General features: G+C 36.8%; 1 protein-coding gene across 1 annotated transcript in view; it reads right to left on the bottom strand.

Annotated features, from left to right (window-relative positions):
- LOC142302326 (uncharacterized) overlaps positions 1-20265 on the bottom strand; it is a 306787-nt gene that overhangs the window by 34409 nt on the left and 252113 nt on the right. The window contains exons 25-33 of the mRNA XM_075343388.1: positions 18154-18186; positions 17163-17195; positions 15251-15283; positions 14258-14290; positions 9700-9732; positions 8708-8740; positions 4140-4172; positions 3147-3179; positions 1216-1248 (exon numbers count right to left, since the gene is read on the bottom strand). Of these exons, the coding sequence (XP_075199503.1) occupies positions 1216-1248; positions 3147-3179; positions 4140-4172; positions 8708-8740; positions 9700-9732; positions 14258-14290; positions 15251-15283; positions 17163-17195; positions 18154-18186 (297 nt within the window). The remainder of the gene's footprint in view (positions 1-1215; positions 1249-3146; positions 3180-4139; positions 4173-8707; positions 8741-9699; positions 9733-14257; positions 14291-15250; positions 15284-17162; positions 17196-18153; positions 18187-20265) is intronic.

Genomic DNA, 20265 nt, shown 5'->3' with positions numbered 1-20265 from the left:
CACCCCTCCACTACTATTGGGCGGCCGCTTAGTGACGTCGCTGTGACGCCGAACGAACCGCCCCTTTAAAAAGGAGGCAGTTCACCGGCCACAGCGACGTCGCTAAGCAAGTAAGTATGTGTGACCGTTCTTAGCGATGTTCTGCGCCACGGGCAGCGATTTGCCTGTGACGCACAACCGACGGGGGCAGGTGCTTTCACCAGCGACATCGCTAGCGATGTCGCTATGTGTAAAGTGGCCATTAGACAAATTGTCATGGGTTGTTGAGTTCAGAAGATGATTATAAGAACAGATATTCTAAATGTAAAAAACAACCTTTGTTTTACCATTTTGAGTATCAGACGTATTTGCTATAAGCAATGAACCTTCCAATAAATAACTGAGATAACAAATTTAAAAAAAATTGTCCATGGATTATATTTTAAGCTGTTAATAAAATTAGATGATAGAACTGAAAAGTAACTTCACGGTGTTAGTAGAGTTATGAAGAGATTAAGACTTTTGCACACAAGCCTACTACAGCTTTATTACATGTCTACGGTGTACAGAGACTTAATATGATTCTTATAGACTTCCATGAGGCTCTACTGTACAATCATACTCCCGTGTTTTCTACTTGCAGAAATGGAGAGTTTTTTTATTAAATTCCAATAAGAGTAAAACACAAGCTTTTCTTAAAAATATCAGGTCACTTTAATCATTTAAACAAGTAACAGATGAGGTAAGACTAAAGATCAGCCCAGTCCAATGTGAGTTTAGTGAATGTAAATGTTTCAGTTTTAGACCATAACTCTATGGAAAACTAAGAAATGGTTCTTAGAACAGTTATCCCAAAGTGAGATAACAAAAACTAAAGATAAATAAGGAGAAAACTAACAGAGATTATTTCAGGAATAGGTACTAGAGGTGGTAAACTGCTTTCAACCTTGGGGAAAGGAGCTTCTTCTGGGTCCTGTACAGTCCACAGTATATGCATTTGTTTCTGGGATAAAGGGGCCAGTGAAAGACTATGGGGACTGGACAGATCTGTCAGCCAATCACATGTCCCTTAGATTGGTGATATTGCATTTTGTTTTTCTTAATACCCAGGAAAGACCAATGTATAGCAAAAGTATTGAAACCTGACCATGGGAATTGAGGGACCACTGTGCTTAATTTATATGGAGAGTATAGCGCAATCAATATGTAATATTTCATACTTTTTTATATACAAACCTCATTAGAAGATTTTTTGTCTTTTGGTTTGTCCTAGAATAAAACAATAAATCACACTTTAGTTGTAAATATGTGACAAGAGATGTTTGTTAATTACTGTATATACTTAAGTATTAGGTAACCCGAGTAAGTGCCAAGTGAACTAATTTTACCACAAAAAACTGGGAAGACTTATTGGCTCGAGTATAGGCCTCGGGTGGAAAATGCATCAGCTAATGGTAAATTTCAAAAATAAAAATAGATACCAATAAAATGTAATGTGCCCATCCTTGTCCCCCCCATGTAGTAATGTGCCCATCTTTGTCTCCTGTGATAATGTGCCCATATTGTACCCTATAGAAATGTGCCCATATTGACCCCTGTAGTATTGTGCCCATATTGTCACCTGTAGTAATGTGCCATATTGTCCCCTGTAGTATTGTGCCCATATTGTGTCCTAACACAGGAGGAACCAGAGTATTAGTGCAAACAAATTACAATTTTATTAGAAAAGATCACAAACAGTGGTAAAAAACATGTTAAAAACAACTACTTAGAGGCATGGGGAATGTCATATAATTAAAGGGAGAATGGTAGGGTCCCCTATTGGAAATACATATGTGTCCCCCCGTGAAGAAGAAATAGTATCCTCATGAAACGCCCGTTGATGGTTCTTAGATCCATTCTTGGGGTCTTTTCGTTGGTATGAATAGACTGTTACAGCGGTTCCCTTGCACTAGCACTTTAGGTAACTATGGGCACTTTTGCCATTCTACTCTATTTTGATTTTTTTGTCCACCTATATTCCTTTAAACATGATAGTTTATAATTGGAGTGTTTTCTCCTATTTGTATATCTAGAACTTTGTGCATTAAGCCAGGTTAGGGAGAGGCTGGACACGTATATGTATTTCTAATAGGGGACCCTGCCATTCTCCCTTCAATTATATGACATCCCCCATGTCTCTAAGTAGCTGTTTTTAACATTTTTTTACCACTGTTTGTGATCTTTTCTAATAAAATTGTAATTTGTTTGCACTAATATTCTGGTTCCTCATGTGTTGATGCATATGTGAGTAAGTGCTGGTGATGGCTTAGCTGTACCAAGGCCAGGCCAGCCTCTATGTATATGGCTCTAATTTTGAAAATTGTTGTGTCCATATTGTGCCCTGCAGTAATTCCCTAATATTGTCCCCTGTAGTAATGTGCCCATATTGTCCCCTGTAATAATGTGCCCATATTGCTCCCTGTAGTAATTTGCCCATATTGTTCCTTATAGTAATGTATCCATATTGTCTCCTGCAGTAATGATCCCTTTAATAATGTGCCCCATCCTTTGATAATGTTCTCATTCCAGTCCCATTCTTGTCCATTATTATGCCATTGTTCGCATACATACATACACACAAAATTATTTCCACCTGTCCTTCGTTCCTGCAGTGTCTTCTTTCCTACTTCTTGTGGACCAGAGGCACTTGGACCCCTCAATGATTGTGTCTGGTGCATGGGCTGCCGCTACTATAGGCGCTTTACTTCAATTGAATGCTTTGCAGCGCCACAAATCATTCAAGTGAAGTAAAGTGCTGATGACAAAAACGGCTGCCCCTGCACCGGCCACAATCATTGAGGGGTCTAAGTGCCTGCGATTGGCAAGAAGCAGGTAAGAGGACACCACGGGAACGGGGTACAGGTGAGAATAATTTTTTTGTTGGACCCTCTCTTGAGTATAAGCCGAGGGGAGCATTTTATCTGATTCATGCTGCCCAGATCCTGGTTGATAGAAAGTGCAAATAATAGGGATATAGACATGGGTTGTTGAGTTCAGAAGATGATTATAAGAACAGATATTCTAAATGTTAAACGAACCTTCAATTTACCATTTTGAGTATCAGATGTATTTGCTATAGGCAATGAACCTTCAAATACAATAATTAATTTTTAATATACACTTACGTCTTTGGGAGATTTATCTTCATTGGATTTTTTCTACAACAAAATAAGGACATTACACTTGTAAAATTATGCAAGAAGTGAAATCAATATTTTTTATGTTAAATGGTCCCAAAATGACTGAGATAACGAATTTAAAAAAAATTGTCCATGGATTATATTTTAAGCTGTTAATAAAATTAGATGATAGAACTGAAAAGTAACTTCACGGTGTTAGTAGAGTCATGAAGAGATTAAGACTTTTGCACACAAGCCTACTACAGCTTTATTACACATCTACGGTGTACAGAGACTTAATATGATTCTTATAGATTTCCATGAGGCTCTACTGCACAATCATACTCCCGTATTTTCTACTTGCAGATATGGAGAGTTTTTTGTTAAAATCCAATAAGAGTAAAACACAAGCTTTTCTTAAAAATATCAGGTCACTTTAATCATTTAAAACAAGTAACAGATGAGGTAAGACTAAAGATCAGCCCAGTCCAATGTGAGTTTAGTGAATGTAAATGTTTCAGTTTTAGACCATCACTCTATGGAAAACTAAGAAATGGTTCTTAGAACAGTTAACCCAAAGTGAGACAACAAAAACTAAAGATAAATAACGAGAAAACTATCAGAGATTAATTCAGGAATAGGTACTAGAGGTGGTAAACTGCTTTCAACCTTGGGGAAAGGGGCTTCATCTGGGTCCTGTACAGTCCACAGTTTATGAGAAAATAGAATGGAGATGCTGATAGATTGGAAATCGGTGCATTTGTTTCTGTGATAAAGGGGCCAGTGAAAGACTATGAGGAATGCACAGATCTATCAGCCAATTACCTGTGCCTTAGATTGGTGATATTGCATTTTGTTTTTCTTAATACCCAGGAAAGACCAATGTATAGCAAAAGTATTGAAACCTGACCATGGGAATTGAGGGACCACTGTGCTTAATTTACATGGAGAGTATAGCACAATCAATATGTAATATTTCATACTTTTTTATATACAAACCTCATTAGAAGATTTTTTGTCTTTTGATTTGTCCTTGAATAAAACAATAAATCACACTTTAGTTGTAAATATGTGACAAGAGGTGTTTGTTAATTACCAAATATACTTAAGCATTAGGTAACCCGAGTATATGCCAAGTGTTACCACAAAAAACTGGGAAGACTTATTGGCTCGAGTATAGGCCTCGAGTGGAAAATGCATCAGCTAATGGTAAATTTCAAAAATAAAAATAGATACCAATAAAATGTAATGTGCCCATCCTTGTCCCCCCATGTAGTAATTGCAAAAAGAAACGTGTTCCAGCTCACCGCTCTAGTGTGTAAGTCTTAGGAGTAGACCAGCTGATCCTGCACGGAAATCCCAGGCACAAGGGAATAATAGCCGATACAAGGTAACGAAATCCATTGGATCACAGGCAGATGAATTAAAAACTTTCCTTTATTTTCATCACTTTAAAAATGGATAGACAGCATCCACAAGGCACAGTTCATCCAACGCGTTTCGACATAACACAGTGTCGTTAGTTCTTATTCATGGATATATAACAACTAGTACAATACCTCTATATATAATACAAACAGTCTTCCCTTTTGCTAGAGATCCAAAACACAATCAATTAGTTGATTACATCATTAATTACTCTACATGTGTTGGATACCTGCAGCAGGGAAATAGAGAAAGAACACTATAAGGTTTAAAAACGTACAAAAAAGAAAAAAAAAAGAAATTTTTTTTTCCTCTTTTCATGTAAAAACAGATCCATATGAATAATAATTTTTCTCAGTCAGTTATATTGCATGATCATATATTGGCGTATGTTGAGCCCTGCAGGAGTCCTCGTATTTAATTTAAACATCCAGAAGGATTCACGGTTAACAACTTTCCTCTGGAAATCTCCCCCCCCTCTCTAATTTATTGACCTTTTCTATGGCTCTAAAACGGAAACCTTTCAAATTACCACCATGACACATCGCAAAATGTTTAGTAACCGCAGAAGAGCCGCACAGATTTATTTTGTTCATGTCAGAAGTATGGCGCCTAATCCGATTTTTTTAGTGGCCCTATCGTGCAACCCACATATTGTTTACAGCAAACAATGCAATCAATCAAATATATGACCCCTTCACTATTGCAATTCATATATTTATTAATTTGATAGCAAGTTTTAGTAGAGAAAAGGAACTAAAGGAATCTCCCTTCACTACATACTGGCATACTTTGCATGGGTAGTGACCACACCTAAAAAGCCTCTTTGTGTGAGCCAGGTATTATTCAGACTAGTAGGGTTTTTGTAATCACTTGGACAAAACATATTTCCCAATGTTGTAGCCCATTTAGGGACAAATTTAATAGAATTTTCTTTAAGTGTAGTAGCTAAAATTGAGTTTTGATTCAAAAGTGGGATATATTTTTTTATAATCTGGATTATGTCTTTATATTGAGGACTAAATTTTGTAGTGAAAACTATTGATGAAGTTGTATATGAATTTTGTTTATTAGAGTTTTTTCTTTCATTATTCGCCAATAAATCCTGCCTATTTGTATTCTCAATGAATTTTTCTGCTTTGTCCAAAGTCCACCTAGGATAACCCCTATTCTGAAGTCTATTAAAAACTATATCTTTTTGCTCAATGAAGTTTATATTGTCACTACAATTTCTACGAATTCTGATTAGTTCAGCTGTGGGAATATTACCTACCACATGCGGAGGGTGGCAGGAGCTGGCATGTAGGATGGAGTTATTATCAGTTGACTTTCTATATGGACTAATCTCAATTGAACCATTGTACACATGGCCTATCAGTTTAATATCTAGAAAATTGATTTAGGATTTATGAGTATTAGATGTAAATTTTAGATTATATATATTATTATTCATATATGTGATAAGTTGCTCTGGCTGAAAAATTCCCTCTCTCCATATAATTATCAAATCGTCTATGTAACGACCGTAAATTATTATATTGTCTTTAAATGGATTTGACTCACAGAAAATATGATTTTCTCCCCAGACTGCGACTACCAGGTTAGCTAATGAGAGGGAAACCCTACTAGTCTGAATAATACCTGGCTCACAGAAAGAGGCTTTTTTTAGGTGTGGTCACTAGTACTACCCATGCAAAGTATGCCAGTATGTAGTGAAGGGAGATTCCTTTAGTTCCTTTTCTACTAAAACTTGCTATCAAATTAATAAATATATGAATTGCAATAGTGAAGGGGTCATATATTTGATTGATTGCATTGTTTGCTGTAAACAATATGTGGGTTGCACGAAATGGCGACTAAAAAATCGGATTAGGCGCCATATTTCTGACATGAACAAAATAAATCTGTGTGGCTCTTCTGCGGTTACTAAACATTTTGCGATGTGCCATGGTGGTAATTTGAAAGGTTTCCATTTTAGAGCCATAGAAAAGGTCAATAAATTAGAGCGGGGGGAGATTTCCAGAGGAAAGTTTTTAACCGTGAATCCTTATGGATATTTAAATTAAATACTAGGACTCCTGCAGGGCTCAACATACGCCAAGATATGATCATGCAATATAACTGACTGAGAAAAATTATTATTCATATGGAACTGTTTTTACATGAAAAGAGGAAAAAAAAATTCTTTTTTTTTTCTTTTTTGTATGTTTTTAAACCTTATAGTGTTCTTTCTCTATTTCCCTGCTGCAGGTATCCAACACATGTAGAATAATTAATGATGCAATCAACTAATTGATTGTGGTTTTGATCCCTAGCAAAAGGGAAGACTATATAGAAGTATTGTACTAGTTGTTATATATCCATGAATAAGAACTAACGACACTGCGTTATGTCGAAACGCATTGGATGAACTGTGCCTTGTGGATGCTGTCTATCCATTTTTAAAGTGATAAAAATAAAGGAAAGTTTTTAATTCATCTGACTGTGATCTGCTGGATTTCGTTACCTTGTATTTCCCATGTAGTAATGTGCCCATCCTTGTCTCCTTTGGTAATGTGCCCATATTGTCCCCTGTAGAAATGTGCCCATATTGTCCCCTGTAGTAAAGTGCCATATTGTCCCCTGTAGTATTGTGCCCATATTGTGTCCTAACACAGGAGGAACCAGAGTATTAGTGCAAACAAATTACAATTTTATTAGAAAAGATCACAAACAGTGGTAAAAAACATGTTAAAACAACTACTTAGAGACATGGGGAATGTCATATAATTAAAGGGAGAATGGTAGGGTCCCCTATTGGAAATACATATGTGTCCCTCCGTGAAGAAGAAAGAGTATCCTCATGAAACGCCCGTTGGTGGTTCTTAGATCCATTCCTGGGGTCTTGTCGTTGGTATGAATAAGCTGTTACAGCGGTTCCCTTGCACTAGCACTTTAGGTAACTATGGCCACTTTTGCCATTCTACTCTATTTTGATTTTTTGTCCACCTATAATCCTTTAAACATGATTGTTTATCATTGGAGTGTTTTCTCCTATTTGTATATCCAGAACTTTGTGCATTAAGCTAGGTTAGGGAGAGGCTGGACACATATATGTATTTCTAATAGGGGACCCTGCCATTCTCCCTTCAATTATATGACATCCCCCATGTCTCTAAGTAGCTGTTTTTAACATTTTTTTTACCACTGTTTGTGGTCTTTTCTGATAAAATTGTAATTTGTTTGCACTAATACTCTGGTTCCTCATGGGTTGATGCATATGCGAGTAAGTGCTGGTGATGGCTTAGCTCTACCAAGGCCAGGCCAGCCTCTATGTATATGGCTCTAATTTTGAGAATTGCTTTGTCCATATTGTGCCCTGCAGAAAATCCCCAATATTGTCCCCTGTAGTAATGTGCCCATATTGTCCCCTGTAATAATGTGTCCATATTGTCTCCTGCAGTAATGTGCCCATATTGTTCCTTATAGTAATGTATCCATATTGTCTCCTGCAGTAATGATCCCTTTAATAATGTGCCCTATCCTTTAGTAATGTTCTCATTCCAGTCCCATTCCTGTCCATTATTATGCCATTGTTCGCATACATAGATACACACAAAATTATTTCCACCTGTCCTTCGTTCCCACAGTGTCTTCTTTCCTACTTCTTGTGGACCAGAGGCACTTGGACCCCTCAATGATTGTGTCTGGTGCATGGGCTGCCGCTACTATAGGCGCTTTACTTCAATTGAATGCTTTGCAGCGCCACAAATCATTCAAGTGAAGTAAAGTGCTGATGACAAAAACGGCTGCCCCTGCACCGGCCACAATCATTGAGGGGTCTAAGTGCCTGCGATTGGCAAGAAGCAGGTAAGAGGACACCACGGGAACGGGGTACAGGTGAGAATAATTTTTTTGTTGGACCCACTCTCGAGTATAAGCCGAGGGGAGCATTTTATCTGATTCATGCTGCCCAGATCCTGGTTGATAGAAAGTGCAAATAATAGGGATATAGACATGGGTTGTTGAGTTCAGAAGATGATTATAAGAACAGATATTCTAAATGTTAAACGAACCTTCAATTTACCATTTTGAGTATCAGATGTATTTGCTATAGGCAATGAACCTTCAAATACAATAATTAATTTTTAATATACACTTACGTCTTTGGGAGATTTATCTTCATTGGATTTTTTCTACAACAAAATAAGGACATTACACTTGTAAAATTATGCAAGAAGTGAAATCAATATTTTTTATGTTAAATGGTCCCAAAATGACTGAGATAACGAATTTAAAAAAAATTGTCCATGGATTATATTTTAAGCTGTTAATAAAATTAGATGATAGAACTGAAAAGTAACTTCACGGTGTTAGTAGAGTCATGAAGAGATTAAGACTTTTGCACACAAGCCTACTACAGCTTTATTACACATCTACGGTGTACAGAGACTTAATATGATTCTTATAGATTTCCATGAGGCTCTACTGCACAATCATACTCCCGTATTTTCTACTTGCAGATATGGAGAGTTTTTTGTTAAAATCCAATAAGAGTAAAACACAAGCTTTTCTTAAAAATATCAGGTCACTTTAATCATTTAAACAAGTAACAGATGAGGTAAGACTAAAGATCAGCCCAGTCCAATGTGAGTTTAGTGAATGTAAATGTTTCAGTTTTAGACCATCACTCTATGGAAAACTAAGAAATGGTTCTTAGAACAGTTAACCCAAAGTGAGACAACAAAAACTAAAGATAAATAACGAGAAAACTATCAGAGATTAATTCAGGAATAGGTACTAGAGGTGGTAAACTGCTTTCAACCTTGGGGAAAGGGGCTTCATCTGGGTCCTGTACAGTCCACAGTTTATGAGAAAATAGAATGGAGATGCTGATAGATTGGAAATCGGTGCATTTGTTTCTGTGATAAAGGGGCCAGTGAAAGACTATGAGGAATGCACAGATCTATCAGCCAATTACCTGTGCCTTAGATTGGTGATATTGCATTTTGTTTTTCTTAATACCCAGGAAAGACCAATGTATAGCAAAAGTATTGAAACCTGACCATGGGAATTGAGGGACCACTGTGCTTAATTTACATGGAGAGTATAGCACAATCAATATGTAATATTTCATACTTTTTTATATACAAACCTCATTAGAAGATTTTTTGTCTTTTGATTTGTCCTTGAATAAAACAATAAATCACACTTTAGTTGTAAATATGTGACAAGAGGTGTTTGTTAATTACCAAATATACTTAAGCATTAGGTAACCCGAGTATATGCCAAGTGTTACCACAAAAAACTGGGAAGACTTATTGGCTCGAGTATAGGCCTCGAGTGGAAAATGCATCAGCTAATGGTAAATTTCAAAAATAAAAATAGATACCAATAAAATGTAATGTGCCCATCCTTGTCCCCCCATGTAGTAATTGCAAAAAGAAACGTGTTCCAGCTCACCGCTCTAGTGTGTAAGTCTTAGGAGTAGACCAGCTGATCCTGCACGGAAATCCCAGGCACAAGGGAATAATAGCCGATACAAGGTAACGAAATCCATTGGATCACAGGCAGATGAATTAAAAACTTTCCTTTATTTTCATCACTTTAAAAATGGATAGACAGCATCCACAAGGCACAGTTCATCCAACGCGTTTCGACATAACACAGTGTCGTTAGTTCTTATTCATGGATATATAACAACTAGTACAATACCTCTATATATAATACAAACAGTCTTCCCTTTTGCTAGAGATCCAAAACACAATCAATTAGTTGATTACATCATTAATTACTCTACATGTGTTGGATACCTGCAGCAGGGAAATAGAGAAAGAACACTATAAGGTTTAAAAACGTACAAAAAAGAAAAAAAAAAGAAATTTTTTTTTCCTCTTTTCATGTAAAAACAGATCCATATGAATAATAATTTTTCTCAGTCAGTTATATTGCATGATCATATATTGGCGTATGTTGAGCCCTGCAGGAGTCCTCGTATTTAATTTAAACATCCAGAAGGATTCACGGTTAACAACTTTCCTCTGGAAATCTCCCCCCCCTCTCTAATTTATTGACCTTTTCTATGGCTCTAAAACGGAAACCTTTCAAATTACCACCATGACACATCGCAAAATGTTTAGTAACCGCAGAAGAGCCGCACAGATTTATTTTGTTCATGTCAGAAGTATGGCGCCTAATCCGATTTTTTTAGTGGCCCTATCGTGCAACCCACATATTGTTTACAGCAAACAATGCAATCAATCAAATATATGACCCCTTCACTATTGCAATTCATATATTTATTAATTTGATAGCAAGTTTTAGTAGAGAAAAGGAACTAAAGGAATCTCCCTTCACTACATACTGGCATACTTTGCATGGGTAGTGACCACACCTAAAAAGCCTCTTTGTGTGAGCCAGGTATTATTCAGACTAGTAGGGTTTTTGTAATCACTTGGACAAAACATATTTCCCAATGTTGTAGCCCATTTAGGGACAAATTTAATAGAATTTTCTTTAAGTGTAGTAGCTAAAATTGAGTTTTGATTCAAAAGTGGTATATATTTTTTTATAATCTGGATTATGTCTTTATATTGAGGACTAAATTTTGTAGTGAAAACTATTGATGAAGTTGTATATGAATTTCGTTTATTAGAGTTTTTTCTTTCATTATTCGCCAATAAATCCTGTCTATTTGTGTTCTCAATGAATTTTTCTGCTTTGTCCAAAGTCCACCTAGGATAACCCCTATTCTGAAGTCTATTAAAAACTATATCTTTTTGCTCAATGAAATTTATATTGTCACTACAATTTCTACGAATTCTGATTAGTTCAGCTGTGGGAATATTACCTACCACATGCGGAGGGTGGCAGGAGCTGGCATGTAGGATGGAGTTATTATCAGTTGACTTTCTATATGGACTAATCTCAATTGAACCATTGTACACATGGCCTATCAGTTTAATATCTAGAAAATTAATTTGGGATTTATGAGTATTAGATGTAAATTTTAGATTATATATATTATTATTCATATATGTGATAAGTTGCTCTGGCTGAAAAATTCCCTCTCTCCATATAATTATCAAATCGTCTATGTAACGACCGTAAATTATTATATTGTCTTTAAATGGATTTGACTCACAGAAAATATGATTTTCTCCCCAGACTGCGACTACCAGGTTAGCTAATGAGGGGGAAACCCTACTAGTCTGAATAATACCTGGCTCACAGAAAGAGGCTTTTTTAGGTGTGGTCACTACCCATGCAAAGTATGCCAGTATGTAGTGAAGGGAGATTCCTTTAGTTCCTTTTCTACTAAAACTTGCTATCAAATTAATAAATATATGAATTGCAATAGTGAAGGGGTCATATATTTGATTGATTGCATTGTTTGCTGTAAACAATATGTGGGTTGCACGAAATGGCGACTAAAAAATCGGATTAGGCGCCATATTTCTGACATGAACAAAATAAATCTGTGTGGCTCTTCTGCGGTTACTAAACATTTTGCGATGTGCCATGGTGGAAATTTGAAAGGTTTCCGTTTTAGAGCCATAGAAAAGGTCAATAAATTAGAGCGGGGGGAGATTTCCAGAGGAAAGTTTTTAACCGTGAATCCTTATGGATATTTAAATTAAATACTAGGACTCCTGCAGGGCTCAACATACGCCAAGATATGATCATGCAATATAACTGACTGAGAAAAATTATTATTCATATGGAACTGTTTTTACATGAAAAGAGGAAAAAAAAAATTCTTTTTTTTTTCTTTTTTGTATGTTTTTAAACCTTATAGTGTTCTTTCTCTATTTCCCTGCTGCAGGTATCCAACACATGTAGAATAATTAATGATGCAATCAACTAATTGATTGTGGTTTTGATCCCTAGCAAAAGGGAAGACTATATAGAAGTATTGTACTAGTTGTTATATATCCATGAATAAGAACTAACACTGCGTTATGTCGAAACGCATTGGATGAACTGTGCCTTGTGGATGCTGTCTATCCATTTTTAAAGTGATAAAAATAAAGGAAAGTTTTTAATTCATCTGACTGTGATCTGCTGGATTTCGTTACCTTGTATTTCCCATGTAGTAATGTGCCCATCCTTGTCTCCTTTGGTAATGTGCCCATATTGTCCCCTGTAGAAATGTGCCCATATTGTCCCCTGTAGTAAAGTGCCATATTGTCCCCTGTAGTATTGTGCCCATATTGTGTCCTAACACAGGAGGAACCAGAGTATTAGTGCAAACAAATTACAATTTTATTAGAAAAGATCACAAACAGTGGTAAAAAACATGTTAAAACAACTACTTAGAGACATGGGGAATGTCATATAATTAAAGGGAGAATGGTAGGGTCCCCTTTGGAAATACATATGTGTCCCTCCGTGAAGAAGAAAGAGTATCCTCATGAAACGCCCGTTGGTGGTTCTTAGATCCATTCCTGGGGTCTTGTCGTTGGTATGAATAGGCTGTTACAGCGGTTCCCTTGCACTAGCACTTTAGGTAACTATGGCCACTTTTGCCATTATACTCTATTTTGATTTTTTGTCCACCTATAATCCTTTAAACATGATTGTTTATCATTGGAGTGTTTTCTCCTATTTGTATATCCAGAACTTTGTGCATTAAGCTAGGTTAGGGAGAGGCTGGACACATATATGTATTTCTAATAGGGGACCCTGCCATTCTCCCTTCAATTATATGACATCCCCCATGTCTCTAAGTAGCTGTTTTTAACATTTTTTTTACCACTGTTTGTGATCTTTTCTGATAAAATTGTAATTTGTTTGCACTAATACTCTGGTTCCTCATGTGTTGATGCATATGCGAGTAAGTGCTGGTGATGGCTTAGCTGTACCAAGGCCAGGCCAGCCTCTATGTATATGGCTCTAATTTTGAGAATTGCTTTGTCCATATTGTGCCCTGCAGAAATTCCCCAATATTGTCCCCTGTAGTAATGTGCCCATATTGTCCCCTGTAATAATGTGTCCATATTGTCTCCTGCAGTAATGTGCCCATATTGTTCCTTATAGAAATGTATCCATATTGTCTCCTGCAGTAATGATCCCTTTAATAATGTGCCCTATCCTTTAGTAATGTTCTCATTCCAGTCCCATTCCTGTCCATTATTATGCCATTGTTCGCATACATAGATACACACAAAATTATTTCCACCTGTCCTTCGTTCCCACAGTGTCTTCTTTCCTACTTCTTGTGGACCAGAGGCACTTGGACCCCTCAATGATTGTGTCTGGTGCATGGGCTGACGCTGCTATAGGCGCTTTACTTCAATTGAATGCTTTGCAGCGCCACAAATCATTCAAGTGAAGTAAAGTGCTGATGACAAAAATGGCTGCCCCTGCACCGGCCACGATCATTGAGGGGTCTAAGTGCCTGCGATTGGGAAGAAGCAGGTAAGAGGACACCATGGGAACGGAGGACAGGTGAGAATAATTTTTTTGTTGGACCCTCTCTCGAATATAAGCCGAGGGGAGCATTTTATCTGATTCATGCTGCCCAGATCCTGGTTGATAGAAAGTGCAAATAATAGGGATATAGACATGGGTTGTTGAGTTCAGAAGATGATTATAAGAACAGATATTTTAAATGTTAAACCAACCTTCAATTTACCATTTTGAGTATCAGATGTATTTGCTATAGGCAATGAACCTTCAAATACAATAATTCATTTTTAATATAAACTTACGTCTTTGAAAGATTTATCTTCATTGGATTTTTTCTACAACAAAATAAGGACATTGCACTTGTAAATTTGTTCAAGACGTGAAATCAATATTTTTTATGTTAAATGGTCCCAAAATGACTGAGATAACGAATTTAAAAAAAATTGTCCATGGATTATATTTTAAGCTGTTAATAAAATTAGATGATAGAACTGAAAAGTAACTTCACGGTGTTAGTAGAGTCATGAAGAGATTAAGACTTTTGCACACAAGCCTACTACAGCTTTATTACACGTCTACGGTGTACAGAGACTTAATATGATTCTTATAGACTTCCATGAGGCTCTACTGTACAATCATACTCCCGTATTTTCTACTTGCAGATATGGAGAGTTTTTTGTTAAATTCCAATAAGAGTAAAACACAAGCTTTTCTTAAAAATATCAGGTCACTTTAATCATTTAAACAAGTAACAGATGAGGTAAGACTAAAGATCAACCCAGTCCAATGTGAGTTTAGTGAATGTAAATGTTTCAGTTTTAGACCATAACTGTATGGAAAACTAAGAAATGGTTCTTAGAACAGTTAACCCAAAGTGAGACAACAAAAACTAAAAGATAAATAAGGAGAAAACTAACAGAGATTAATTCAGGAATAGGTACTAGAGGTGGTAAACTGGTTTCAACCTTGGGGAAAGGAGCTTCATCTGGGTCCTGTACAGTCCACAGTATATGAGAAAATAGAATGGAGATGTTGATAAACTGGAAATCGGTGCATTTGTTTCTGTAATAAAGGGGCCAGTGAAAGACTATGAGGAATGGACAGATCTGTCAGCCAATCACATGTCCCTTAGATTGGTGATATTGCATTTTGTTTTTCTTAATACCCAGGAAAGACCAATGTATAGCAAAAGTATTGAAACCTGACCATGGGAATTGAGGGACCACTGTGCTAAATTTATATGGAGAGTATAGCGCAATCAATATGTAATATTTCATACTTTTTTATATACAAACCTCATTAGAAGATTTTTTGTCTATTGATTTGTCCTAGAATAAAACAATAAATCACACTTTAGTTGTAAATATGTGACAAGAGGTGTTTGTTAATTACCGTATATACTTAATTATTAGGTAACCCGAGTATATGCCAAGTGAACTAATTTTACCACAAAAAACTGGGAAGACTTATTGGCTCGAGTATAGGCCTCGGGTGGAAAATGCATCAGCTAATGGTAAATTTCAAAAATAAATATAGATACCAATAAAATGTAATGTGCCCGACTTGTCCCCCCATGTAGTAATGTGGCCATCCTTGTCTCCTGTGGTAATGTGCCCATATTGTCCCCTGTAGAAATGTGCCCATATTGTCCCCTGTAGTAATGTGCCATATTGTCCCCTGTAGTATTGTGCCCATATTGTGTCCTAACACAGGAGGAACCAGAGTATTAGTGCAAACAAATTACAATTTTAATGGAAAAGATCACAAACAGTGGTAAAAAAAACATGTTAAAAACAACTACTTAGAGACATGGGAAATGTCATATAATTAAAGGGAGAATGGCAGGGTCCGCTATTGGAAATACATATATGTGTCCCTCCTTGAAGACGAAAGAGTATCCCCATGAAACGCCCGTTGGTGGTTTTTAGATCCATTCCTGGGGTCTTGTTATTGGTATGAATAGACTGTTACAGCGGTTCCCTTGCACTAGCACTAGCACTTTAGGTAGCTATGGCCACTTTTGCCATTCTACTCTATTTTGATTTTTTGTCCACCTATAATCCTTTAAACATGATTGTTTATCATTGGAGTGTTTTCTCCTATTTGTATATCTAGAACTTTGTGCATTAAGCCAGGTTAGGGAGAGGCTGGACACATATATGTATTTCTAATAGGGGACCCTGCCATTCTCCCTTCAATTATATAATATCCCCCATGTCTCTAAGTAGCTGTTTTTAACATTTTTTTACCACTGTTTGTGATCTTTTCTAATAAAATTGTAATTTGTTTGCACTAAAATTCTGGTTCCTCATGTGTTGATGCATATGCGAGTAAGTGCTGGTGATGGCGTTGCTGTACCAAGGCCAGGCCAGCCTCTATGTATATGGCTCTAATTTTGAGAATTGCTTTGTCCATATTGTGCCCTGCAGAAATTCCCCAATATTGTCCCCTGTAGTAATGTATCCATATTGTCCCCTGTAATAATGTGCCCATATTGCTCCCTGCAGTAATGTGCCCATATTGTTCCTTATAGTAATGTATCCATATTGTCTCCTGCAGTAATGATCCCTTTAATAATGTGCCCCATCCTTTAGTAATGTTCTCATTCTAGTCCCATTTTTGTCCATTATTATGCCATTGTTCGCATACATACATAAACACAAAATTATTTCCACCTGTCCTTCGTTCCCACAGTGTCTTCTTTTTTACTTCTTGTGGACCAGAGGCACTTGGACCCCTCAATGATTGTGTCTGGTGCATGGGCTGCTGCTGCTATAGGCGCTTTACTTCACTTGAATGCTTTGCAGCGCCACAAATCATTCAAGTGAAGTAAAGTGCTGATGACAAAAACGGCTGCCCCTGCACCGGCCACAATCATTGAGGGGTCTAAGTGCCTGCGATTGGCAAGAAGCAGGTAAGAGTACACCACGGGAACGGAGGACAGGTGAGAATATTTTTTTTGTTGGACCCTCTCTCGAGTATAAGCCGAGGGGAGCATTTTATCTGATTCATGCTGCCCAGATCCTGGTTGATAGAAAGTGCAAATAATAGGGATATAGACATGGGTTGTTGAGTTCAGAAGATGATTATAAGAACAGATATTCTAAATGTTAAACGAACCTTCAATTTACCATTTTGAGTATCAGATATATTTGCTATAGGCAATGAACCTTCAAATACAATAATTCATTTTTTATATACACTTACGTTTTTGGGAGATTTATCTTCATTGGATTTTTTCTACAAGAAAATAAGGACATTGCACTTGTAAAATTATTCAAGAAGTGAAATCAATATTTTTTATGTTAAATGGTCCCAAAATTACTGAGATAACAAATGTAATAAAAATTGTCCATGGATTATATTTTAAGCTGTTAATAAATTAGATGATAGAACTGAAAAGTAACTTCACGGTGTTAGTAGAGTCATGAAGAGATTAAGACTTTTGCACACAAGCCTATTACAGCTTTATTACACGTCTACGGTGTACAGAGACTTAATATGATTCTTATAGATTTCCATGAGGCTCTACTGCACAATCATACTCCCGTATTTTCTACTTGCAGATATGGAGAGTTTTTTGTTAAAATCCAATAAGAGTAAAACACAAGCTTTTCTTAAAAATATCAGGTCACTTTAATCATTTAAACAAGTAACAGATGAGGTAAGACTAAAGATCAGCCCAGTCCAATGTGAGTTTAGTGAATGTAAATGTTTCAGTTTTAGACCATACCTCTATGGAAATCTAAGAAATGGTTCTTAGAACAGTTAACCCAAAGTGAGACAACAAAAACTAAAGATAAATAAGGAGAAAACTAACAGAGATTAATTCAGGAATAGGTACTAGAGGTGGTAAACTGGTTTCAACCTTGGGGAAAGGAGCTTCATCTGGGTCCTGTACAGTCCACAGTATATGAGAAAATAGAATGGAGATGTTGATAAACTGGAAATCGGTGCATTTGTTTCTGTAATAAAGGGGCCAGTGAAAGACTATGAGGAATGGACAGATCTGTCAGCCAATTACCTGTGCCTTAGATTGGTGATATTGCATTTTGTTTTTCTTAATACCCAGGAAAGACCAATATATAGCAAAAGTATTGAAACCTGACCATGGGAATTGAGGGACCACTGTGCTAAATTTATATGGAGAGTATAGCACAATCAACATGTAATATTTCATACTTTTTTATATACAAACCTCATTAGAAGATTTTTTGTCTTTTGATTTGTCCTTGAATAAAACAATAAATCACACTTTAGTTGTAAATATGTGACAAGAGGTGTTTGTTAATTACCGTATATACTTAATTATTAGGTAACCCGAGTATATGCCAAGTGAACTAATTTTACCACAAAAAACTGGGAAGACTTATTGGCTTGAGTATAGGCCTCGGGTGGAAAATGCATCAGCTAATGGTAAATTTCAAAAATAAAAATAGATACCAATAAAATGTAATGTGCCCATCCTTGTCCCCTCATGTAGTAATTGCAAAAAGAAACGTGTTCCAGCTCACCGCTCTAGTGTGTAAGTCTTAGGAGTAGATGCAGTAGCAGCTGATCCTGCACGGAAATCCCAGGCACAAGGGAATAATAGCAGATACAAGGTAACGAAATCCATTGGATCACAGGCAGATGAATTAAAAACTTTCCTTTATTTTCATCACTTTAAAAATGGATAGACAGCATCCACAAGGCACAGTTCAACCAACGCGTTTCTACATAACGCAGTGTCGTTAGTTCCTATTCATGGATATATAACAACTAGTACAATACCTCTATATATAATACAAACAGTCTTCCCTTTTGCTAGAGATCCAAACCACAATCAATTAGTTGATTACATCATTAATTACTCTACATGTGTTAGATACCTGCAGCAGGGAAATAGAGAAAGAACACTATAAGGTTTAAAAACGTACAAAAAAGAAAAAAAAAAGAATTTTTTTTTCCTCTTTTCATGTAAAAACAGATCCATATGAATAATAATTTTTCTCAGTCAGTTACAGTTAGGTCCAGAAATATTTGGACAGTGACACAATTTTCGCGATTTGGGCTCTGCATGCCACCACATTGGATTTGAAATGAAACCTCTACAACAGAATTCAAGTGCAGATTGTAACGTTTAATTTGAAGGTTTGAACAAAAATATCTGATAGAAATTGTAGGAATTGTACACATTTCTTTACAAACACTCCACATTTTAGGAGGTCAAAAGTTATTGGACAAATAAACCAAACCCAAACAAAATATTTTTATTTTCAATATTTTGTTGCGAATCCTTTGGAGGCAATCACTGCCTTAAGTCTGGAACCCATGGACATCACCAAAAGCTGGGTTTCCTCCTTCTTAATGCTTTGCCAGGCCTTTACAGCTGCAGCCTTCAGGTCTTGCTTCTTTGTGGGTCTTTCCGTCTTAAGTCTGGATTTGAGCAAGTGAAATGTATGCTCAATTGGGTTAAGATCTGGCGATTGACTTGGCCATTGGAGAATGTTCCACTTTTTTGCACTCATGAACTCCTGGATAGCTTTGGCTGTATGCTTGGGGTCATTGTCCATCTGTACTATGAAGCGCCGTCCGATCAACTTTGCGGCATTTGGCTGAATCTGGGCTGAAAGTATATCCCGGTACACTTCAGAATTCATCCGGCTACTCTTGTCTGCTGTTATGTCATTAATAAACACATGTGACCCAGTGCCATTGAAAGCCATGCATGCCCATGCCATCACGTTGCCTCCACCATGTTTTACAGAGGATGTGGTATGCCTTGGATCATGTGCCGTTCCCTTTCTTCTCCAAACTTTTTTCTTCCCATCATTCTGGTACAGGTTGATCTTTGTCTCATCTGTCCATAGAATATTTTTCCAGAACTGAGCTGGCTTCATGAGGTGTTTTTCAGCAAATTTAACTCTGGCCTGTCTATTTTTGGAATTGATGAATGGTTTGCATCTAGATGTGAACCCTTTGTATTTACTTTCATGGAGTCTTCTCTTTACTGTTGACTTAGAGACAGATACACCTACTTCACTGAGAGTGTTCTGGACTTCAGTTGATGTTGTGAATGGGTTCTTCTTCACCAAAGAAAGTATGCAGCGATCATCCACCACTGTTGTCATCCGTGGACGCCCAGGCCTTTTTGAGTTCCCAAGCTCACCAGTCAATTCCTTTTTTCTCAGAATGTACTCGACTGTTGATTTTGCTACTCCATGCATGTCTGCTATCTCTCTGATGGATTTTTTTCTTTTTCTTCAGCCTCAGGATGTTCTGCTTCACCTCAATTGAGAGGTCCTTAGACCGCATGTTGTCTGGTCAC

This window comes from Anomaloglossus baeobatrachus, chromosome 4 (assembly GCF_048569485.1).
Source record: "Anomaloglossus baeobatrachus isolate aAnoBae1 chromosome 4, aAnoBae1.hap1, whole genome shotgun sequence".
Lineage (NCBI taxonomy): Eukaryota > Metazoa > Chordata > Amphibia > Anura > Aromobatidae > Anomaloglossus > Anomaloglossus baeobatrachus.
The sequence above is the reverse complement of the archived record's forward strand: the minus strand, read 5'-3'. Positions and strand labels throughout refer to the sequence as shown.